The following is a 25,212-nucleotide window of genomic DNA, read 5'->3' as shown; positions in this document are numbered from 1 at the left end:
AACACTTCCAGGACGAGGCAAACCAAAGCTGAAAATCCACTCAGTTTGACCAGCTGAGGTCCAAACTGTGCGGGGCATCATTTTCTTTTTTAACGGTAAACATAGGTGTTGTGTTTTCTATCATAACATGCATTTGTTTATGATGGTGATAAACTATTTATCTGAGTTGCTAAAGAGCTGTTTCCAGTCTAACAACTAGTGTACTCATTGTAGTCATGTAGTCATTATGAAACCTCCCCACAGGATAAACTTTAAATAATGTTAAATTAAAAACTTACTATACCAACTTCTTGTGGCTTTTCCCCTTCATAATTCTGGATATTAATTTGGAGCAGGTTAAATGTCAGATCCCCTTACTGACACAAACTTAACCATATATCCTGATTCAGATCAGCATGAGAACCTTTGCTTGTGACCCCTTGGTTGTTGGGTTCTTTTGGAAATGTGGGTTTTGGTGTCCTGCCCAACATTGTGACAGCAGTCTTGGCTACCGATCAATCTACTGAACTTTTAGTTTGACGACAATAAGTTCCACCCTCTGAGCCACCTCTGATTTCAGAAAACTTTAACAACATAAACCTTCAGCCTTATGATGATTTTGAATCCTAATCCTTTTGTAGAATTCACGTATACCGTAAGTATTATTTTATGAATAGTGTGATATTTAGCACAAGTATTTACTTAACAGAATACTGTTTCATGTTCTTTTTGCTGCTGACAATGACACAATCCAAAAGCCAATTCAATTCATACCCTTGATTGATTATAGGAGAATCATCTTTTATCCTTCAAACATTTTTTCTCATGGCAGTGTACAGTTCATACATTAAGTCCACCAGTACATAAGACTCGATTGATAGACATGAGACTTGTCAACATTCATTTGCAAAACTGGGAATTCCTCTATGTCAGTGCAGAAAAGCGGGAGAAGTTAGTTTATGAAAGCAAAAGAGTCACATGGATGAGAGGGATGAAGAAGGTCAGAGGATGGCAAGAGCTAAACAGAATACAACAAAATGCTGTTCAGTATTCTGCTCAGAATTATTATTATAAGTCATATTTTGATCATTCATCAAGGAAGAAATTGTTATTTACATCGTCTTGGATTTGATAACAGAATTAAATGATTTGAAGAAAAGTGATGATCATGGTTTAAAAAACAAAAAGCAATCACACATCCTTGAAAGAGGATCTACGAACTCATCTATCATCACAGTCAATGGAACATTTTTGTCAGTCACTAAATATAGCATGTTTGAGGTGTCAGGTTAGTGTCCTTTGCAGGGAGGCCTATTCACCTTTCCAGAGAGCGTGTGTGTCCAACTATATGCATGAGTACTTATGTACCTATTGCTGTTTCTTTAATGAAGTCCTCTCGAGAGTAAAATGAGTCCCATCACTTGATCGGCCTCAAGGAGTCAGCTTGACCAAGAGTGTTAATCTTGTAGATTGACCTTGTCAGATCATGTGCAGACACGCACGCACAGCAATTTGATTGTGCTAAAGATAACATTTAGCTTCATATTACTGAAACGTGTAAGTGTGAATATGAAGAACACTAGTGTTAAAGGGTTCTCATAAACCTTCAAGGAGTCTGAGCCTGCGGCAGAATGGGCTGTGGATATCCAGCCTTAGTTTGACTTTAAAATGCCATGAAAAGATCTTATAGTACAAATGTTCTCCACCTTCTCATCTGGCAAAGAGGTATAACTTATGCTTAGGGATTTTGGATGTGGGAACACACCTCAGTCGTGCATAATAGACTTTCCACATGGCAGTGTGGGCTCCATCTTCTTCTCCATCTGCTGCTGCTCAGTCTGGGTTCTCACGGTTACAATGACATGGCATAGCAGTGTGACAGCAATGCAAATGTCTCAGCTTGCTAATGCAGTCACTGAAATTCGACGACGATGCATCAAGTTTCAGTGACTAACAGTGGATTGGGTTTTCTTGTCTCCCCTTTGTTCCTGTAATGAAGTCCCCAACATCTTGTGGACCAATTAGTGCAATTTCTTCTCAGTATTCCCCATAAATTATGTCATAAACATTTAGTAATACCTAACAACGCTGTTTTTGAGGCCTGGACCTCTTAACAAAATAAATCATCCCTGGGTGGCCCCATTTCTTCTAAGCTTTTTAGCGGATGTCTTGAACGCAACAGATCACATGGAGTTGAAAGTAACATAAACAATCCAGTCGGCCTCAGGAGGTTACGTGGTAGCCATCAAACAGACATTACACTAAAGTAATTTCACAAAAATACACCATGCCATTTGCCCGTTGCCCTTTCATTTTCAAAATGTTCTCACAACTTGAATTTGCAGTAAAGTATTGATTCAAATTTTTATAAGTATGTGAACTGTTGCAATAAATGGATGGGAAAAAAAGAGACTTATTGCAGTAAGTTGTTTAGTAGAACACAATTGGGAGTAGGGCTCAGTTCTGCATTGTAACACCATAAAAATGATCTAAAGAACTAGATGGCGTTAAAATTTGATTGACCAGACTCACACCCACTTTCTGACACTCCACAAATAATCTCAACATATTTATTTATTATAAAATATATAAGTATATATATATAAGTATATAAGTATATATATATATATAAACACTAAGTCTCCTACTTCATCCTTGTTTTTCATTGACCGGAAATGTAAAAGTATTATTTAGTAACCTATATGTTGTATACACCATATAAAGCCTGCGTTAAAACTCCATATGGCACTGTAGAGCTCAAGTATTTGTAGAAGTAACAGACTAAACTGCTAATACGAGAGCTCTCACAATGATGCATGATATTTACAAGGTGAAGCCACAGCATGAGGTCACTGCAAAAATCTGAAAAGTGAAGCCATATGTACTGTATAGCCTGTCTTAAGTAGTATGCTTTTGCCTTGTGTTTCTAAGATTTTGCAATCAGATGAAAGGAAACTATGGATGAGGCAGATGGAGAAGCTTTGATCTGAATCGAAGAGGCCATGAAGAGGCACTTGATGGGCCAGTGAAAGAAACACCAGGTCAGCGGCAGCAAGATGAATTGAGAAAAAAGTATGCCTATCCCCGGCACTAATAACTACAATGTGTATGTATGTGGTTCTTTTTCTTTTTTTTTGTGTGTGTATGTATGTGGTTCTTTTTCTTTTTTTTTTTCATTGAGAAAATGAACACTACTAAGTTCTAAATACAAAAATGAATCTTAATTGATTTACAGTTAAATTAAAGTTTTGCAGCTTCCCTACGAAATATCACAAACAGGACTAAATAATAATAAAAGAATAAATCCGTTGCAGCATTAGTATTACTGCTTCTATTAAAAGCAGGAGATAAAGGGTACATATAAAAAAAAAAGGTTAATGGCAGCACATTGGGGCAGAAGAATCAAATCTGAGGTTTTTCATGGCCACTTGTCATATGGATTTACTCAAAGCATAGTTTGACTACGCTACACAAAGATGGTGAGGTAAAAGCAAAGAAGGAAGCTGGATCCTAACTGCACTTAAAACTTCATATATTCTCTGTCTCTGGGGGCTTTGCATTGGGTCACATCAGGTATGCGTCTGTTTAGCTCCCCTTGGACCGTGTTTCCAGCCAGAAGACTTCAAGCAGGATCACCAGGATCAAAGCGGTGGATCAATTCTTCAGACAATAAGAAATTCCCTACGCTTTTGTCTTAACATGGCAACAATTCAGAACTCCCCATACTGGCAATTGAACCCTGTTCAGATTTAACTCGGGCATTTGAAAGAACAAGACAGACAAGAATTCTGCCAGGTCTGTCACAACGAGTAGAGAAACATAATCAAAGTTGATTTTTCTGGTGGATTTGCAGAAATCTATTTTCATAAAAATTCCTTAGAGACGCATGACTGGAGGATGATGAAGGGACAAAATCAGGAAATGCTCTCGCACTGTTATGTGAAAGTTTATGCTTTAGACAGAATGCATACAGTATACGGCATATTCACTCTCACTATAAATGGTGACCGTGCGGGGTTTTAGATTATACAACACGAAGACATACTCACACACAAAAACTCAACCATCAGAAAGCAATTTAAAACAATGCATGGACATCCCATGCTTTCTGATTTCTTGTTCTATGTTGTCTTCTGTTGTTGTTCTTCATCCATTTTGGTTGCCTTTTGCCCATCAGCAACAATACAACAGATGGTTTTCCCCTGGTTGATCTGATTCCTCACCTTGCAGACTGTGAGCAGAGTTGTTGGAAATGTGGGAGATTTATTATGTTAAACAATGCATACGTACCCTGGAACCACTCTTTGTTTTGGCAACCAAGAAAACACACTTTTCTGAACCGATGAGCAAAGTTGGAACGTGTTGGGGTTGCCAAGTGACAGCATGCGTCATTGTCCAGAGAGCATACTTATCATGACATCAGGGCAGTATAACGCAGGTTGTCATGAGTGCAGAATGTTTACTTTAATGTATGACTGTAGCAAAAAATTAAAAGAAAGAAAAAAACATATCAAGGGACTGAAACATAGTTACTGGAATTAGAGACAGCACATTTAAAAGAGAGCAATAGAAACAAAAGAAAGAGTCAATTGGCTATTATAAAACATGGCTAAGAAATAAAGAAGCAAGTCAGATGTAACAAATAGCATATCAATATCCACTCAACCCCTTTCTTGCTTCCTCATTGATGCCCATCTGGTCAATGTGCCACAAACTGTAAGTAAATCGTTTTCTTCGAATTAGAGACAACATGTAAAAGTTATCAGAAAACCCAGAGGGCTGCACAGGCTCCCCAGCTAATCATAAATGTATAATCAGACAGTTATAGCTCACAGGCTCCCCTGACTTCCACGTTGCCAGGAGGCTTTCAGTGCCAGGGAGAAGAGAAAGGTATTGTGTGAAGTGCCTCAGGAAAATTGAGCAAGACAGACAGGATTTTATTTAGAAACATTGCTTCAAAGTACCCCCACATGCACATGCTCACTCTTTTAAACGAAACATTCACGCGCACAGGACAGCTGACAGGTCAGGATGCCACGGGAGAGTATCGCTGTGGTCCAAATTGGGTAGCAGGGGGATTCAGCACGGCTTGCGGTAAGAAGCACATGCAGATGTGCACATGTGACAAAGACATATAAATACACGATTAATCATGAGGCTCTTCCTGTATGAACATGCACATGCATACAGCTATGTCTGGAGCCTCAAAATAACCCCCTCGGGATGAAACTGTACATTATGGATTTTCACATCTCATTTGCAAGTCACTAAGGTATGTGGGCTTCTGGTTCAGGCTATGTTTTCGTTATGAGCTCAGAAGGGGGAACCCCTGATAGTTTTCAGGTGCTTAAAGAGTGAGATGGGAATTATACAAAGTTAGAGCAACGGTGTACTTGCATGACTCAAGTTGAGGCACTATGCTGCAGAGAAACACAACAAGAAACTCTGTACCCACACAACATTACAGAATTCTTGCAGTTGTAAAACTCTCATGGCCTACAGGTGTAAAATGTATTTCTTCTCAAACATAAGGTGGTGGAAGCAACCAACAATACAATTAAATATAGATATTTTGCATGGGAAACCAGTGGATGCCTTTTTGGGAAGCTGCATCTTATGATCTCATGAGGGGGTATGCCTCTGGTGTTAACTCTGGGGAGAAAAAAGTCTGTGCAGCACATTTGACTCCTCTCAGTTTGATAGCTATAATAAGGACCTAATTGTACTGCTGGAGCCTGGCTAACTCTACATAAATGCAACTTTAAAATATAAGATATATATCAAATCTCATTCAACATCTCACCTCCTCCCTCCATGTTCTCCCCCTCATTCCTCTAACATGTCATACTAGAAGACCTCCTCTCCACATCTGTTTTTTTTACCAAGAAAACATCACCACTAACCACAAACTAACTCTCTAATGTCCCTCTGATTAGGATCATCAAACACTGGAAATCCCTGTAAGCTAAATTCACAGGGACAGAAGAGGAACCCAGAATACGAACTCAGGCTTGCCTTAATAATCATAAATAGCTGATTGCTGATGTAACTTAATGGGGCTAAGACATTACTGCTGGGGGAGGGAAAAAAAGAAAGAAAGAACCAACAGCTCTAATAATTGAATGCAGCTGTTCTTGGCACTGGCCGACCAGGGGAAAGTTGATTGATAAGAATCGTTTGCACCGCATACCAGAACTGATCAACATAAGAAATAGACAGCATATAATCTACAGACTGGGCGTTTTCTAGTGGATTTCAGATGTGTGGCTGGAAAACAAAGCAAGCTTAAACCAAAGTAAGAAGTTTAGGGCTAATTGATGAAAACTGTGAGGAAAGGAGATAAAGGACTTAAAAATCTATAAAAAACAAAAAAAGGATGGCAAAATTAAGACCCAAACTGCATTTGCATTTCTTAACCTCAGTTACACGCCTTGTGGTCCAAGTCACCTTACAAACATTGACCCTTGAGAAGGAAGGAAGGAAGGAAGGAAGGAAGGAAGGAAGGAAGGAAGGAAGCCTTTACTACTGCAAAGGGAAATTTGACTTTGTTACAGGTGCAGTAGTTAGGAGTAAAGGAGCAATTGAATATTCAGATGATATTCAGTAATGCTAAAATTTTAATATAAACACAAAAAAGGGAGGGACTAGTCTGCCGTGAATAATAAATATGGATGAGTCTATTGAGTTACGTTGTCTTGCAGAGTTAAATAGTTGATTTCTGCTGTGTTGCATTGGGGTACCACGAGCCTCTCCCTGAACGTGCTCCTCTAACTGTATCAGCACATCACACAGGGTATGTGATAATATTGTTCAGGATGACCTGCACCTTGCACAGCATTTTCCTTTCCAACTTCACTGTCAGTGTCCAGCTCCACTCCCACATGCCACTGGCTTCGTGGATGAGTTGGTTGAGACTGTTGTTTGCATCTGCTACCCTCAACCCGCTGCCCCAGCATGCAACAGCATGCAAGATAGCTCCCGCCATCGCAAACTTGCACAACAAGATCAGAAGGAGTGTAATAAAGGAAAAAGGAAAGAACAAACAAAACATAAATGTCAGGTGGAGGTTTGGTTAGTTCTTAGAAAGATCTAACTTGTTTGTGTGAGTGAACATAACTGTAAACACAGTTGGTCTTTAGGAAATTAGATGTAATGACATCATTGCATTCTTCTTAATCAACCTGTACAGTCAACAGGAAGCAGGGGCGACTGAAGGCTGGACTTGGGTTGTAGTTTAGGACAAAAACACATGGCTGAAATACAATTAATGCAATCTAAACAAAAGCTTACAACCTCTGATTCAGAGTAGAACTGCAAAGAAACGCTGCTCCGTATAATTCAGTACAGTTCAACAACATGACAATCGCAAACTTTCAAAGAAATCAACACATTTCCACAGAATTTCCAAATGTGATTTGTCATTGTTCACATATTTTAAAAAAATTTAAAAAACGTTTTAAAATTTTTATACCCAACTGCCCAAAACTCAGCGTACGTCTCTGTAAGGGTTTATTCAAGGACTGAATGGTGGCCCATAAAGGTCAACTGACCAATCATTTGTTGCAACATCTCCTGCTTTCCAAAAAAATTCTTGTCCAAAAATGTTTCAAAGCCTGGCTCCGGCTGAGTTGGAATGCACAGAGGAGCACCTCAGGAGAGAAACCCGGAGGTGAGAGGTGACGGGGGAGGAGAGCATGTGGCTTATGAGTGATGAAAGTGATGTGAGGTAAATTCTGATTAGAAAAAGATGGTCGAGAGTAGGGAACCTGTAAAAGAAAGAAGAAAAAAAAACTGGTTCTGAATGGGTTGGATTGAAGCCACTTATGAGCTAGTCCGTGTCTTGACATGAACAACAAACGAATAAAGAGAAGGCAGCCAGTTGGCCGAAGCTTATGTATCCACACATCGTTCCTTTCACATTTCAGATACTGAATGATTGCTCCATTGCTGATTTCCATAGACAAAAACATTCAAAACAAGGACAAAGAACGGGCTTCATCTCTGAGGATTTCTCTTGTTTACACGAATATACAGAGGACGTAGTTTGCAACTTTCCCACAGATTTGACAAGATGATTAATTATCCAGCATCATTACATTCAGATGTGCTTCTGACTGCGGGCTCTGTTGTACGCAGAGATAGACCATCTTTGTTTTTGCACATCATATGCTGGCAAGAGGTCAGCGCTGGAAATGTGCCACTATTGCATCTATCTGTTCGGCGCATCCCAATGCGACTGCGTCAAGAGCACCTGACGAGAACGTAATCAGTGATTTTCACCAGGTGAAACTATGATATATTGTTTGGTTTGATGCACACAAAAACCAAAAGGATACAAAACCTGGTGTGTCTTAGAAATGCATCATCTGGGGCCAAGAAATTGATTTACAGAAACAAAATGAAACTAATTATTTAAAATTTTCCAATTACACGGACCATTATGCCTGGAAACTTGCACCACCATTTTCCAAATGCAGTCAACACATACAATGTGAATAAGAAAGAACTTGTATATATTCTGTGTTTTGTCATTGTATTGGAGTTTATATACACCCATGTGTGCTTTGTTGATTAGAATCTGCTCCAGAAAGTGCTGCCGCCATCTAGTGATGAAAAGCAAGACCACAAATTGCCGTGGAAATACTGTGGATTTGATGCTAATGGAGCATGGAATTGTTAAAACAAACCGAAGGATCAACAAGGCTTTCTCTAATTTGTAGCAAAATATTATTGGTTCAGAAAGGGCTCTTATCTTTAAGTCAGTCTAGCATTTCACAACAACTATCCAATGCCAAAAGCTGTAGCATCAAGTCACTATGCAGCTGTATAAAAACATTTCAAACAGAAAGATGACATTGAAACTTATTTTTTTTTTAACTATTTTTTATTGGTAATGTTAAACAGTAAATATGCACACTCACAAACAGCTTGTGTTATCATTTTCATACAACAGTGTTACCATGAGTTGTAATCTAGTTTGGTAAGATCATTATGACGCAAGAGTAAGAGTGCAGCTTTATCAGCTATTATTTGAAGCAACTGCCGTCTGACGACACATAAATGGAAATGGCTGTATGTGACAAAAAGGTTAAGACTTTACATGAGCATTGAACATTTTGACAGATTAAAAGGTTGTAACATAGTTGAGAAATAAATAATCCACAATATTTTCCATTCTGTGTTCCAAAAAAAAAAAACGCCAATATTTGAACATTTTAAATTTTACAACTCCTGACATTTGGTTGGTGAAGGGCTGTTTAAGAGGCTTTTTTTGTCATAACATAAAATAAATACAATATATACTTAGATTTAAACTTATTATCTAGAGGAAGTTATAGTGGAATTTATCAACGGTAAAACCTTAACGTGTCTATTATATCTCCTCGTATTGGTACACATATGTGGAAAAGAAAGAATGCTCGACTGTCAACTGATCGCTAATCTACGGAAAGCGACATGAAAGCTGCTCTCTGTCATCTTGAACACCTGGCCCGGGAAAGTCGTACCTCTGATGAGCATGTAAGTGTGAAAGTGCATGTCGTCCACAAAGATGGTTCAGAGTTAAGCTGTGAGCTGTCCTTTACTTTGGATCATCCTCATGATGGACTGGACCACTTCTAATGTGGTGCCCTGACCCCCAAGATCAGCCGTGTGCAACTGCAAGAAAAAAATAGGCAGGATGCTGATAAACAGGGTCCAGGATTACAGTAAAACAATTAACAATCACTGATCACGTTTACAAGGACAACAATAAATTGATTATTGACCTTAATCTAGAACCCGGCAGATACACTTTTTACAGCAGCTCCTCAGTGAACAGTCACTCTGTAACTTTTCTATATCCATGAAAAAAATCTAATAGTACCGCACGAGGATATGAAGTAAAGGATGGTGGAAAAGAGTTGTTTTCATGGAATTTATTGATGAAAAATACCATGAAAACTCCCAATGGGATGTCATATACTGTATTTCAAATAAGGTGTTTACATGGTAGTTTCTTAACCAGAGTATTACTTTAATCTGATTATGATCAGAGCATTGTGGACCATGCAAACATTATCAGTGCTGGCTCACCTTGCACTTTCGGTTGTATGTACTTCAGTTAAATTTAAGTTACTGATTAAAAGAGTGAAGAGCTATATCAGATTTGAAAGGTGGCAGGGAAACAACACTGAGAATACATGTCCACCATCAGTTGCAATGCAAATAATAAATCAAAGGCAAAGGTTCTGCAAAGGCTCCTAGGACTATATATTTCTTCTTAGTTTAGAAGGATTCTTTTTTTTTTTTTTTATGTTGAGCATATGTTCTGATGCTATCAAGATTAGCAAAGCTAAGAACAGTGATTTTGCTGGGGTAATTATGTGCTGTCATGGCAACACTGTAACTCAGGGGGTGAATGAGAATGTCAGATATGTGAGTTACTGAGGTTTAAAGAATGCAATAGTAGGACATAGCATTCAAAATACACTCACCGGTGAGAGGAAGAACTAGGTTTACGCCACATCCTTTTTATACTATTTTTTTTAAAACACATGCAAAATCTACACTATCTATCATTAATGAACTCAAGGACCATGAAAAATGCCATATAATCTAAAATAAGATGCCATACAGTGTACAGATTGATAAGAGCTTCAAGACAGTGAAAGCTCACAATGCTAGTTTGTTCAGATGTTTGCTTTTGCCCCCGAGGGACAAGTGTATCAAACACCGTATCACATAATGATGGCCTGTTATCTTTTTGAAAACATGACACTATCAGAGGACATGACAGAAATGGAGAACTCACCCTGGTTTCATTCATAGTGGTGAGGACGGCATTCCTCATCAAGGTGGCATAATCATAGAGCCTAGAGAAGTACAACAGAATAATCTCAAAAAATAACATCAGTTAAGTTACATTTCAGGTCAAGTGAGTAGCCCCTCTTTTAAGTCTGTGCTGTTTTTTTAGTGTGTAAAAACATCAAACTATTCTTATTGTAGTGGGACTGGATGGATTTTCTCTGAGCTTTGCCAGGTCTAACCATGGGGTAATTTTGCTGTGATGTCCACTCCTGCAAAGACTAGCAAGTCTTGAATGGTTTCCACTTGTGTGTGATCTTTCTCACTACAGAGCTTTGAACTCCAGATTGTGTGGAAATAGTTGTATAATCATTTTCAGACTGATGTCCTTTTCTAAAACCACTGCTTCATTATTTCCCTCTTGCCATTGTGTTACGCTGATCAAATACAGATCCGCACATGGGCTGATGATCAGTTCATCATGGGCTGATGATTAGCAGCATACGCGAGCAACTTACCCTCTTCAATCATACAGAGCCAGTGAGTACTTGGCATTAGTCATGATTTGTTTGTATTTTTCAGCTTTGTTTTTGTAAAGTAAATAATGCCATGGTAAGAATTTACATGTTTGTCTGAGGTTCTATTTTCCTAAGCCACATACCCACTACGAAGAGATTATTATTTCTATTTTGTTTTTGCACAAATACATAGGACTAAAATGACCACTAACCTAAACACATGACTGGATGTTATGAAGATACAAACTTACTTTAGGTGGTCCAGCATCATGCAGCCAGCCAGCAGCATGGCAGTAGGGTTGGCAATGTTTTTGCCTGCTATACTTTTTCCTGTGTTCCTTGTTGCCTAAGATCAGAAAAGAGAAATCAATGGACAAAACACAGAATATTTACTCACACAATACTGGAGATGACTCTCAGACGTTCTATCCTTGAAACACGAGTGGGAACCAACGAATTTCAAAATGCTTACCGTTTCAAAAACAGCATAGTCCCGACCATAATTAGCCCCTGGCACAAGTCCAGGCCCTCCCACCAGGCCAGCGCACACGTTGCTCACAACATTTCCATATAGATTAGGCATCACCATCACATCAAACTGCTGTGGTTTGGACACAAGCTAAAAACACAAACAGAGGGTTATGAATAATTTAGCTCTTGGAACACTTATAAAAATCTCCCAGATGAACCATGATGTTCTCATCTATAACCTGCATAGTGGTATTGTCCACAATCATGCTGTCAAACGTGATGTCTGGGTATCCAGAGGCCACTTCTCGGCAACACTGCAGAAACAAGCCATCCCCAAGCTTCCTACGGAGGCACAAATGCCTCGTTCAGTATCAGCACGAAACAAAACAAAGCTCCAAACCAAACATTTACCACAAACCTACTTACATGATGTTTGCCTTATGCACTGCAGTGACCCTGCGGCGACCTTTCTCTCTGGCCAGTTGGAATGCATAGTCAGCAATCCTGAGAGAATTGTTCCTGGTGATGATCTTCAGACTCTCTACTACCCCTGGTACATTCTAAAACAAGACAGAACAATCACACAAGATGTACAACTATGGTTCAACTCTTAATTACATGAGCTGAAACTCAACTGTAAACAGCTTCCTTCATAGAAGTATCCAACAATCAATCTTATTTTTGGCATGTTAGCATCAAGTGTTGAGTTTGGGTGATTCAGTCTATTCACTGATGTCAATATTGAAGTGTGTGGGATTACCAAATAAATACTACTATTTAGGGCTGGGCGATATATCGAGATTTTAATATATATCGATATATTTTCAAACACGATATGGTACGAGACAATATCGTTTATATCGATTTAAAAAAAAAAAAAAAAAAAACATTTTTTTTTTTTTTTTTTTAATGATTTTGATATAGCATATTTTAACAAATTGACTTGAATGTTTTATTTGAGATTTGCACAAATGTTTTGTTATTTGCACAACTGTCAACCTCAGTGGAAAAGTCTGCCTGTTACTGTCTACATTGTATTAATTGCACAGTGTATTTTGATTTAATTGTTATGCAGGAAAGGGATATTTGTTTTATTTTATTCAAGAAGCATTTTTATTCTATATATGCAGGCATTTTATTTTTATTTCATTTGTTTTATACATTTTGATATTGTGCAGACCTCTGTTAATAAACCTGTGTGACATTTGGCACGAGGCTTTGTATTAAAACTGACTGTTTTTTTAAGGGTTTGCCTCAGAAAAAAATGAAGCTAACAGAGATGCTATGCTATAATGCTTTGGGGGAAACCCCAATTAAGGCACAGAAAAAATATCGAGATATATATCGAGTATCGCCATTTAGCTAGAAAATATCGAGATATGACTTTTGGTTCATATCGCCCAGCCCTACTACTATTTAAATTCAACTGGCACATTTTTTAAGCCTATTTCAATATGTATGGGTGGTATAAAACTCCTGTGTCATGATGACAAAATTAGTAGGAAATAGGTGTCCAAAAGAAGGAGCATGGTGCATTTCTGCAGAGAGTATAATTGACTTTTTTCCTTCTACTCTGCTTCACCTCATGCTCCAGATTGCTGTACTCTCCCTCTGTGTTCTCCCTGATGATCATGATGTCTATGTTCTTGTGGCGGGTCTGGACTCCAGGCAGGGACTGGCAGTGCATCACATTGGCGTACAGGTCTAAACTTGTACTGTGGAGGGAGAAAAAACAATGGTTCAATCACAAAGGACCACATTATGTAAGGAACAGGAACTATTTGATAAAAGAAGTCACTTATAAAAAGGGAAATTAATATTTCCAACACTTACCGCAGAACATTATTTCTGGATTTGACAGATGGTGGCAAAGTATGTTTAGTTTCGATGTTTCCTGTCAGGAGAGTTAAACAATTTTGAGATTAAATTGCAATACCATGGTCTTATAAAGTGCATGTAACTCATGACTGTGCCCTACTTTTCATAGTCCAACTGTGAGACTAGATGGAGGCTAAACTACCTTTGAGGGCAACTCCATTACGGCGGATGGCAGTGATGGCATTATTGATATCGTCCTCTGACTCCAAAGCAGAGTTTACTTGGACCACTTCAAAGTCCACTGGCACACAGCTGAACCTAGAGGCATTGTTACAAACCATAAAATAGAGGAAGTTGACTCCTGACAGCAGTTTGCACTTTCAAACAGTACCTAACTTTAGTCTAACTGACCTGAAAACCTCTTTGACGTGACTAAGAAGCTCAGGACCAATTCCATCTCCAGGTATGAGGGTCACAGTGTGTCTGCCTCCATACTTTGCAGGAGGGGGCTGTAAGATTGATGTGCAAGATAATATCAGCTGTATTAAAATTAGAAAAACACTTGTGGTTTTGCTATTAACAACTAAAATAATCTAAAAAGTCTCCTGAATACATGTTCATTGGCATTTTAAACTGATATGAAGCATACAACTTCTAAAATTAAATATCACCCCTATGTGCAAAAGCTCTTTGCAAGGATGTGATACCTTCATAAAACAGATTGTCTACCATGTAGTGCTGCAGTGTACAGTAGGAAATGTAAATCCAGACCATCAATATTAGTAAAAAAGTGAGTGGTACCAATATTAAGGAGTTTATGTTGTTATTAAGGGAAATTTTTTCTGTATCATGTTAAATGCTTTTAGTCCATGCACCCCATCTTACATTCAATATTTACTAACAATAACTACAGTGTCCTGACTGTGAACCTTAATTCAAGATACATATTCTATCATACATTACAACAATCTTATGGAGCATATTCCATCCATAAGATATTATGGATGGCTTTCTTTCACAAGCAGGAGTGAAAGGGAGGGCTGAGCTAGAGGAAGAAAGCTGTAGGCAAAGAAGGCTAGAAATAAATAAGGTGATGTTTTCAACAAATTCCTATAATAATATATTATATTCCATAACATATTTTGTTATCTAATGTAAAATTCTGCACAGTAATTTAGAAAACTATCAAATGTCAGCTACTTACAATGTTTTCTCTCTGTTGATGATGATTAACAGCAAAGGGAACAAAAGAACAAGAGTCAGTGTGATTAATGCACACGTAAAAAACGTAACACAACACACAAACACAACAGCAGACAAGCCTCTTTTCATCCAAGTTTGGGGAAGAAACACTTTTGCACTATTATGACAAAATTAAGAAGGTAATACATGGTACAATACGCCCCAACCACGTCCAAATGTGAATACAAAAGCATACACTTTAGGATAAAAATGGTGCCGATGAGCAGAGGGGATTTTATTATTGAATACTGAATGATTCGATTATAAAAGTAATAATCACATATTTCTGACAAGACAAAAGCTAACAGACAGTTTCCTTTACTCACAGCAAGACGGCTGCTACTCCTGTGACTCGGCAAAGATGTACCAAGTACCTTAGAAACAAAACAGACACAAAGTAGTAATAAGGTTATAAGCAGTACTCGAGTTGAGGGGGGATGAGGGGGGATGGCATCCCCCCTGAAATAAAAACGGTCAAAATCATCCCCCCTGTAAAAACTGCCATCCCCCCTTTCCATCCATTATGTCATTTCATCAATGAATGTGGTTTTACTGCTATTTCAACATTTAGAGCCATCACCAGAAAAATAACACCAGAAAAATAACTTATTTGATAATTTTCCTCTGTTTCAAGTAAATTTTCACTTGAAATAAGTAGATCTTATCTTCTTATTACAAGCAAAAAAATCTTGTTCCACTGGCAGATTTTTCTACTTATTTCAAGTGAAAATCTACTTGAAAGTTGAAACAGGTGAAAATTGTTGTTCTTTTCCAGTGATGAGTCTTGTTTATGAGATTTCTTTTACTAAAATGAGACATTTTAACTAGAAATAAGACAAATATTCTTGTTAAGATTTTGAGTTTTTGCAGTGATCCATTTTACTTTTACATTTTATCCTGTGAAGGACAGAGGCATGTTGATAAGTTCAGAAAACTGTTTTTATTTTTGTGTTTTGATGTATTTGATGTAAGCCCAGTGGATATTTAAAGCTTACAGAAGGCTGCATTTAACTGCTGCTATGTCATTCCTGCAGTATTTCTGCAGGTGTTTTGGTCAGTGCTATTATTTGTAATATATTATATTATTTGTAATCAGCACAAATTATCTGTCCCCATATGATAAAATCCATCATCCCCCCTGATTTCTTTTTTACAACTCGAGTACTGGTTATAAGTAGTAATACGACTAAAGATGCTAGAAAAACGATCGGACAGGCGCAAAGCTAGCGTGCAAATGTAAACCACTTGACCTTGTGTTCAAATGAAACTGAGTTTAATTCATAACCATACTCACACATTCCGAGCTTATATATCAAAAGTGACTTGTGATGACTTACTTTAACCGTGTTGCCGAGGCGTCCACCCCACACGGGATTTATAAATTTGGACACAGAGAGCAGAGTGCTGTGGGCCGCCATCTTGATCTTAAAGCAGTAAACCTGAATTATGGCTCCGCGTTAAATCGACGCTACGGCGTAGGGTACGCGGCGACGCACAGCGTTCGGTGTGCGTCGCCGCGTAACCTACGCCGTAGGCTCTGCGTTGGTGTAACGCGGAACCATAAATCAACCTGTAGTCGCTTCCGTGAGCATCAAGGACGAGAGGTTTTGTGCTCTCGGATTTAAAAAAAAAAAATATTATTGTTTTTTTCCCCCCACTTCAGATAAGAGTTTCGTGTGGTTTTGTAGCGTCTACTTTGCTTTTTATTTAGGGAGAAAAAAAACCGAGTGCATATAAAAATATTTTGGATCACGTGGCCCTCCTCGCGCAGACTCAGTACGCACGAACCAGACTTGGGCTTATCCGGAAGTTAAAATGAATAAACATATTCTCCACGCCTGATCATAAGGTGGTTATGAAATTTAGAGCAGGGTTTTTTTAATTCATTCTTTCTTCTTAGTCGAAACTTGTTGATTTAAAGAGCGCTTCAATGAAGAAAAAACAGCGCAGGAAATAGTAAGTCCGGGGAAAGAACAGTAGCCGCAGTTTCTTTTTCCGTTCATTACTTCCAAAAATCACAAGTCCCGGAAACGCGAGGACAACAGTAAATTCAAGCGTGAACTAAGTAAGTAAAACATGTAGTTTTTACCTTTTCCCTATAATTCTGGATGGTTGCTATTGTTTTTGAGGACTTTCACGGCTTGAGTGTTCAAGTCTTAACAACGTCATATCTGCAGAGCCATCTTGCATGACCCTTATCAAAACAGGAACGCTTTTCTAATCTGTTTAAATCAGTTCTTGTGCAAACTATTATTTAAGTGTTTATAAAACTATTGTTTCAATGATTTTTTTTTTAGCATATTGAATCCATTTGTTTTGCATTCTTATTGTCAGTGGGAAAAATGTATTTCGTGTGTTTCTGTTCTTCACATTAAAAGTTCCTGTGCCACCATGTTGCCCGACATGGTAAACTCTCTAATGACAAACCAACTAACCCACATGGAAACTGTTGACTTTTTAAAAAATATTTGAAAAAGCCAACACCTTATTATGAGTTAATCCATCCATCCCTCCATCCCTCCTTCTATTTCTCATTTCATCTACGTGCTTTACACTGTTTAGGGTTGCAGCTGGAGGATACAGTGATTATGTGTAAAAGGGTTAGACATACATTTACATCTTGAATTTGTCATTAGTTTGACATGGAAATAAGAGTTATAGATTTTCACTTTGCCAGTAAAGTCCAGGCTATATGAAGTTGTAAATGCAGACATGTTTGACGCACACACACCAAGAGCATCTTTTCAGTAGAATACCATATATACAACCACGCATTAATAAAGTATAAACTGCTCTGCTGTCAGTTTTATGTGTTAGGGTGGCTTCAGCTTCCAGAGTGCGCAGCTTGCTGTCATTAATTCAAATATAGATTCCAAGTAATACAGTAACAGAGAGAGAGCCCTTCAAGTTAACTTTGATGCCATTTGCACAAAGTTTATAATGAACTCAAAGTGGACCCTTCAATAGTATAATGATTAAGAGGTTTCCTAATGTGTTGGGGAATCTTTAACACAAAAAGAAGAAACTGAGGATTGTGAAACCGCCTGGTCAAATCCTGTGTTTGACTACCTCTGAAATTAATTGTAAAAAGCAGTTCATGGAAGAGAATCCTCCAAAATATTGCAACGGGGTAAACTATGCATGACTGAGTGCTACAAGGTATTAGCAAACAGATGAAAGACTTCCTGATATTTATGCAAAGCATCTAGAAAATATTTTTTTCTGCTGAAAGCAACCACATGACCTACTGATGCCACAGGGAAATTATTGTTGATATTTATACTAAATAAATTATCGGGGGGGGGGCAAGTATGAGCTATGTTAAAGAAGGTGTATGTTTAAAAGAATCTGTTTTTACAAGGATGTATTTTACTAAACTGTTGCCACATTTTTTTCTGTACAGGCCTATGAGACGGAATCATGAGACTGACAGGTGCGTTGGAAATCCTGGTTCAGTAAGTCTGTGGTCATTAAGATTACCTTTTGACTTAAATACTCTGTCTGTTTTTTTATGACAGGCCCTCTGCGAGCTGTAGTTGTGCTGCTCCTGGTGGGGCTCACCTGGCTGCTAGCCAGCTCCTTATTTGGAGGGGAGAGCGCTTTATCAGTCCGGCACTTCTTCAGTGGTAAGATGGCTCATTCTGAAATAATGTCGCAATTCGAGATCAAATATTCATTGTAAAACAAAAACGTTGTTCTGGCTGCTCACATGTTTGAATGCAATTTTCTGTTTTAATAACAATCAATGAATATTATATAGTTTTGTATTGCTCATAACGAACAAAAATAAAGACAAAGAAAGCAGCTTGAATGCTAGGTGTTCTTGGAAACTGAAATCTTAACTTTAGACCATGTCTTGTTAGAATCTCCTGTTTTATGGCAGTCTGATCATAGAGTGATCAGATTCAGATTGTTCTGTATAACATTTGCATATTTGATCGATTGCTTATATTTTCAGGCACAAGTGCAGAACCAACACCTGGTAAGTAGAAGAAAGGTGTACAGCAAAATCATTTGTCTTATCTTCTGCCTTATCACCATGGACTAATGAATGTATATTTATTTATTTATTTTTTCAGCTGAGCCCCGTCCCCGGAAGTATAAATGTGGACTTTCGGCCCCCTGCCCCGCAAAGCATTTGGCTTTCCGTCTGGTGTCTGGTGCTGCAAATGTCATCGGTCCGAAAATCTGCTTGGAGGACAAGATGTGAGATTCAGTGATGAGGAGTTTGGAAGATCCTCTCTTTTCATTTGTGTCTTTATCTTCCCTGCTTTCACCTTTTTGTTATGTTTGTCTTGTTTTGTTTTCTTTCCCTCCTCTGTGCTCTCATAACCAGGCTCGGGGAGCTGAATGCAAGTATTCTTTCAGTCTGTTGGTTCCTCATCTCTTTTCTTTGTTTTCTTGTCCCTCTCACATTTGTTGTTATTTCTATCTTGTCCGTTAGTGCAAAGAATTGTGTGAATGAAGGTTGATGTTTACAGATTGTCTCTCTGACTCACAGGCTAGTGAGCAGCGTGAAGAACAACGTTGGCAGGGGGTTAAACATAGCTTTGGTGAATGGTGAGAAGGTCATCCTACAAATTATAACAGTTATAAGGCTTTTGTATTTAATGATTGATATTTTAATGTACTTTTCAACAATTCACTGGTGTTTCCTTGCTTCAGGGGTGACAGGCGAACTCTTGGACACACAGACCTTTGATATGTGGGCAGGAGGTAACTCAACACGGCCTTTCATTTTAAAAATTAATAACCCTTCTGGTGGTAAATGTGACCCATAATACGCAGTTCATGCTTTGCCTGATGTTTGTTTTCAGATGTTTCTAACCTGTTGAAATTTTTGCGGCCCCTCCACGAGGGAACGCTTGTGTTTGTGGCCTCCTTTGATGACCCTGCTTCAAAGTAAGAATTTTAATTAAATCATTGTAAAAGCTTATTTGGGAGATAAACTATATTTGTGTTGCTATTTTTGGTCGCACATCATGCCTAATTAGAACTTAAATGAATTTTGGACACTGCTAATTTGTGAGATGGCTGAACAACATCAGGAGCAGATTGTGTGTTGTATTTTTTTTTTATTTAAAAAAAGAAGAACAGCAGCAGAGCTTATAAAGAGCTTATAAATTCATCAGCTGTTATCTTTAAAGCCAAATCCCTCATGCATCACTGCTGTTACGTATGATTTGCTCAGTCAACAGTTCTTTTTCCTAAGTGAGATAAAATAAAATAACATGTGTCACTTGTGGAATAGAGAGTGTTATAGCTGAAAGATTCACTGTTAAAACATAAGTTGTCCCAGAATAACTTAAGCAGTGCAGTCAAGAATGAAAAAGGTTGTATTTGTATTTATGTTGTGTCTCAAAGCATAGTGACATGAAACTGAACACTTGAAGTTTCGTGTAATTTCTACATGTGGTGAGAGACCAGGGGCATCATGTACGAAGAGTTCGGCGCACAAAAAAAACCGTCCGTATGCCACTTTTCACGCTCAAGGTTAGATGTTCAAAAAGTGAAATGAACGTGAAAAGTTGCGGTCCTTCAGGCACACATCAAGGTCGCCATACGTACATTTCTAAGGTTTTGTCTGGTGGCGAGACTAATTGGCGATGCATTGAAGTCCACAAATATGAGGAAACGTGACATCAACAATAAGTTCACTACAACACGTGAAGGACACGACAGTCCCCACATCACCAGATGAGTTACACACGAGTCGAACTGCAACAATTTCATAATTAACCTCATGGTCGGAACATATCGCTAAAGGTAAGCACACAACGATGTAACCCGGAAATGCCAATGGCAGCCTTGGTTCTGTTAGAGGATACTGCTGATGGCAGGATCAGGAGGGAGGGAGGGAGGGGAGGGGAGGGGTGTCCCCCCCCCCCCCCCCTTTTTTTTATTTCTCATGTTTACACTTCGATAATCACGTTGGAACAACTTGTCCTTATTTCTGCCCCAAATGAGTATCAGATTGTGATGCTTCAAGGATTAAATAGTTCATGCTGTTCACATTGTTATACCTATGAGAGAAGTGATCATGGACACATATTCTCCGAGTTTTTCATCCCACCAACTTAAGTTCTGGTATCGATCCTTAAAATACAAACAAGAAAAAAAGCTGTACATAAACATTCACAAATCCGTATGAAACTCACAACTCTTCACTGAACACAAAGCAAGGAACAATGACACTAGTAATAAATAACGGTCAACACAACCACGGCACGCTAGTCTGTTGTCTTTTCAGCTTAAATTGGAGGAAATGCCACCAAATAAATTATACAGTTGATGACAGGAGCGTATCGAGCTCACAGTCGATGTTTTTTTGTTTTTTTTTTCCACTTGCTTTTGAAAATTCCTTGTTTGAATGAGTAGTTTTTCATGGATATTTATCTTCGTCATCATATTCAAATTGATGTACTTTGGGGAAGAGACAGGAAAGAGTGTCGTGCTCTCGTATCCGCGTTCAATTTAACGTTGGTTGTGATGTTCAAATGCACAGTTTTGAACATCTGAATATTTTTTTTTGCGTACGCAAGATTTCCATGCAAGGATTTACGATAAAATCCACGCACTCTTTGTACATGATGCCCCAGCACTGCTGTTTCACTGAATTTCAAGATGTGTGTGTAAAGAGCCAAATCATAAGCTAAACTAGACATGTTTTTTTCGGCTTACGAATTCTTCACTAACTTCTTTTTCTTTTTTTTTCCTTTGGCAGACTGAATGATGAGTCTCGACGACTGTTTGAGGAGCTCGGGAGCACAGCCGTGAAAGACCTGGCCTTCAGGGACAGTTGGGTGTTTGTTGGAGCCAAGGGAATTGAGAATAAAAGTCCCTTTGAGCAGGTACATTACTATAACTAATAGGCTGCTGCTCTACATGTAGAAAACTCAGTCAGGTTTATCACAGTAGAAATAAATTCAGTTGTAGCAGCTTTTTTTTGCCTTGCAAAAACATAATCCCAGGCTGTTGCGTTGACATCATTCTGTTTGCTTCTTGTTATTCTCATTAGCGCATGAAGAACAGTAAAAGTAGCAACAAGTACGAGGGCTGGCCTGAGTCTTTGGAGATGGATGGCTGCATTCCCTTGCGGCCGCCGCTTGACCATTAACTCCGCAGCCACTTCACTGTTGAAGAAACAAGGAGGGAAAAGACTGTTGGAAAGCCACAGAGCTGCTAAATGACTAAAACCGTTCAACATCCACAGGTGCCACCAATAACACTTGGATTTCCCTCTCGTGGCTGCGGAACGAACAAAATGCTGATATTACCTAGCCTTTGTACTTGATTTAGAGGATTTTCTGAATTAAACATTTGAGGTCGAGGAACTGTTTTCTAGACCGGGAAAACTATATGTGGCTGAGAGGATGTTGTAGGTCTGAATGTTTGACGACCAAAGAGTGAGAGTGAAAAGTGAATGAATACAGCCGAAGTAGATTTTCCAAAGCCGTTAAGAGAAATTGATTTAGTTCCTCTCTTCGAAATTGGCTGTAGGACGAGTGTTCTCATCTTGAGCAACAGGAATAAGTTGAATATTTGCACCATAAAGGCAAAGACAATGAGCTGATTCTACATTATGTTCAGGAAAACAAGAGCCCTGAGCAGGAGCTCTGTTGATAGATTTTCAAGTTTCACCATGTAATATATATACTGCATTAATGTTGCTAAGTCCATAGCTTTCACTGTTTCCGTAGAACTTGATACACAGCAGCCATTCCTTACATTATGTTTACAGATTTCTTCAGCCTATTTCCTACTCTTAAAAATATTTATTTTCATATTTTAACGGGACAACAAATTACGAGTTAACCATAACACCTCAAATGGTTTTAATGGTGTCTCAGGCCTGCAAGCGACACTCCAGTGCTTTGTTTTAAAGAGTCGACTTTCATGTTTGGTTGTATGTGAGGTTTATGGTAAATATTGAATGTATTTCTTTGGCCTACCGCAAGCCTAATACTGTGAATAAATAAACTATTTGATCTGTTTTGCTAGAGGTATGTTTGATTGCTTTTGTATGTATTTGATTATGTTAACCACGTGTGAAGATTTTCTTTTTTTGTTTTAAATAAAATATTTAATTCTGTTTTACAATAGTAAAAGAATAAAGATGGTCTGAATATTTGTGTTATCGATTCCCATGAGTTGTGGGTAACTGACCGCCACCAGGGGGCGCCAAAGTTCTAATTCTCACGGGGGTTATTCAGTTCACTTTGCTCAAGGCATTTTCTCCTCAAAGCATGTCCTGGTGGTCCATGTTGGGATAAAAGCTGAATACAGGTTTTTTTTCTTTCCTTTTTTTCATACGGAGAGTTCATTGGCAGCCCACAACGATGGTAGTGTAATAATGACAAATGGTCAATTTCACTGTACCATTGACGTGTTATGAAACCTTCAAGTGTCATTAGTAAAATTGTGAATCCGAGCGACACCTTACAACGTTAAGAAAAACTAACGAGGACAATCACTCACTACTGTATAATAAGATACAGTTTATTGCTGGGATTTTATAATAATGCTTGTATAATTTTGTAAACCCAAGTTTACATGTACCTTACTTTTTTAATTTTAGTCAAGTTTTACCTGTATGATTTGACATAGTTTAATCCCTTATTAAGACACACGATTATATTTTATACTCTACATCCTTTTATTTGATAGCCGTAGATTGCTTTTAGATAAGATACTGTTTTTATTCTCAAAACATGTATATCAAATTGGCCTAATTCTGCCTTGTAGTTGAGGCTTACAAAAAGCATTTGAAAGCAGCATTCAAGCCATTCATGTACAAGTTAAGGCTGATTTATGGTTCCGCGTTACACCAACGCAGAGGCTACGCCGTACCATACGCCGTACGCTACGGCGTAGGCTCTGCGTCGATATAACGCGGAACCATAATTCAGGCTTTATCGACACATAAACATGCCGCGTTAAGTTTGAAGTTGACCTGTGTACTTTCTGTAATGCAGCAGATGAAACTTTAGATCATTTGTTTTTCTTATGTCCTGTGTCCAGAAACTTCTGGAAAGAATTGAGAAATTGGTTATTACTTAGAATAGATGACATACCAGTTTTTGATATTTCTCATATTTTTTTATATGTAGACAATTTGAAGGCTGTTATATCTGATATGATTAATATAATTATTCTCATGGGTAAATATCATATTCACTGCTGTAAGTGGAGAAATGGTAAACCCTCCTTTGATTGGTTTTTAAACGATTTTAAATTGTTCTTTTTGTCCCTCAAAAAAATTGATTCCAGCAAAATGGCTAAAAAGATTTGTGAGGAATATCTTGTTTTTTACTTTTGTGATTCATGCCTCAGACCTTGCTCCTATTTTGTTATGGTTTTTGTTTTGCCTGATTTTGAAAATATATGCAAATGTTTTTACTTGTATTTTAAAATAACAACCCCTTTTTGTTTAATTTATATATATATATATATATATATATATATATATATATATATATATATATATATATATATATATATATATATATTTTTTTTTTTTTGTACATGGCTTATACTTGATGACAACATTCCACTTCATGTTTAAAATGTATTAATGTCCTTACGAGAAAATGTTATGATACTGTAATATTGTATGTTCAATAAAAAAAATAAAAAATAAATAAAAAAAAAAAAACATGCCGCGTGCTGCCCTCTAGTGGCGACATGGGCGAACGGTCGCTGTGGCTCTTCCTCGGATGATGATGATGATGATCCTCACGGCGAGTGAGGGCAGGCAGACAGCGCGCTCTGCCACTATTCACGCGAACCTGCTGAAGGCCGTCGGAGTCGTCCCTTGTAAATTATGTACATAAAATACTGACGTTTTTTTCGGAGTCCCATGAATGGCTGGCCGCACAAGTAGGAGCCGACAAAAGCGAGCAGGGAGTAGAAAACGTTTGAACCAAAGGCGAGCATCGTTTTGAGCTGGAACACGTCCGCGCAGCGCTCGCCGTCTGTTCTCCCGCAGACCGACGCTCGACGACTCCGCTGGGGATTTGCAAGCCGATAAACACCGCGGCAAAGCCTAGAAAATGTAAAGAGATAGACAAACGGACCCGCGACTTATTTTTTTAAAGCCTTTGGTTGTTTTTTTTTTTAGAGTGAATTTTTTCCCCTCTCAGTGGGTGTAACATAAATGTGTAGATAGAAATGTTAATGTAAATAACCGCAGCCGTTGTAAATAGGTATATATTTAAAAAAAAAATCCTGCAAACAGTGAGTTTGCCAGCTGTCGGGTTTTTTGATAAAATAAAGACATCGCAGGACCGAGGAGCAACGATATTACATAGGGGTGAGTGATGTTTGCTGTTACAGACAGCATTTGACACCTTGCTGACACCTTGTGATGTTTACTTTGTTTAAATGACACTGGAACAAA

General features: G+C 38.2%; 3 protein-coding genes across 7 annotated transcripts in view; 2 read left to right on the top strand and 1 right to left on the bottom strand.

Moving 5' to 3' along the window:
- Positions 1 to 8,862: 8,862 nt before the first annotated feature.
- On the bottom strand, positions 8,863 to 16,281 carry idh3g (isocitrate dehydrogenase (NAD(+)) 3 non-catalytic subunit gamma). The gene is made up of 12 exons (XM_061736207.1): positions 16,151 to 16,281; positions 15,140 to 15,187; positions 13,983 to 14,080; positions 13,774 to 13,889; positions 13,587 to 13,647; positions 13,336 to 13,468; positions 12,180 to 12,313; positions 11,993 to 12,095; positions 11,755 to 11,901; positions 11,534 to 11,628; positions 10,772 to 10,832; positions 8,863 to 9,636 (listed from the first exon to the last, which is right to left on the bottom strand). Exons 1-12 carry the CDS (start codon positions 16,229 to 16,231, stop codon positions 9,541 to 9,543), a joined length of 1,173 nt encoding a protein of 390 aa, XP_061592191.1. The 5' UTR covers positions 16,232 to 16,281; the 3' UTR covers positions 8,863 to 9,540.
- Positions 16,282 to 16,591: 310 nt separating this feature from the next.
- fam3a (FAM3 metabolism regulating signaling molecule A) lies at positions 16,592 to 22,938 on the top strand. Its single transcript, XM_061736206.1, has 10 exons — positions 16,592 to 16,878; positions 18,217 to 18,246; positions 18,332 to 18,439; positions 18,772 to 18,795; positions 18,893 to 19,019; positions 19,315 to 19,373; positions 19,479 to 19,529; positions 19,631 to 19,715; positions 21,538 to 21,664; positions 21,832 to 22,938. The coding sequence occupies exons 2-10, from the start codon at positions 18,234 to 18,236 to the stop codon at positions 21,928 to 21,930; spliced, it is 693 nt and encodes a 230-aa protein (XP_061592190.1). The 5' UTR covers positions 16,592 to 16,878; positions 18,217 to 18,233; the 3' UTR covers positions 21,931 to 22,938.
- A 1,632-nt stretch (positions 22,939 to 24,570) lies between these two features.
- Positions 24,571 to 25,212, top strand: part of wnk3 (WNK lysine deficient protein kinase 3) — a 43,604-nt gene continuing 42,962 nt past the window's right edge. For all 5 annotated transcript variants that reach the window (XR_009783847.1, XM_061736202.1, XM_061736203.1 and 2 more), the window contains exon 1: positions 24,571 to 25,125. The gene's annotated coding sequence lies outside the window, so the exon portion shown is untranslated. The remainder of the gene's footprint in view (positions 25,126 to 25,212) is intronic.

The sequence above is a fragment of the Cololabis saira genome, chromosome 12, assembly GCF_033807715.1.
Source record: "Cololabis saira isolate AMF1-May2022 chromosome 12, fColSai1.1, whole genome shotgun sequence".
Taxonomy (NCBI): Eukaryota; Metazoa; Chordata; class Actinopteri; order Beloniformes; family Belonidae; genus Cololabis; species Cololabis saira.
Note: the sequence above shows the minus strand (reverse complement) of the source record. Positions and strands in the feature narration are given on the sequence as shown.

Excerpts from the sequence above, each read along its gene's own strand:
- idh3g (XM_061736207.1), bottom strand. The coding sequence starts at position 16,231 with ATGGCGGCCCACAGCACTCTGCTCTCTGTGTCCAAATTTATAAATCCC. Across the intron at positions 13,890-13,982 it reads CACGTCAAAGAGGTTTTCAG|GTTCAGCTGTGTGCCAGTGG; the intron begins GTCAGTTAGACT and ends CAATGCCTCTAG. Across the intron at positions 13,648-13,773 it reads TAATGGAGTTGCCCTCAAAG|GAAACATCGAAACTAAACAT; the intron begins GTAGTTTAGCCT and ends CTCTCCTGACAG.
- fam3a (XM_061736206.1), top strand. Across the intron at positions 18,796-18,892 it reads AAGTGCAGAACCAACACCTG|CTGAGCCCCGTCCCCGGAAG; the intron begins GTAAGTAGAAGA and ends TTATTTTTTCAG. Across the intron at positions 19,020-19,314 it reads ATCTGCTTGGAGGACAAGAT|GCTAGTGAGCAGCGTGAAGA; the intron begins GTGAGATTCAGT and ends TCTGACTCACAG.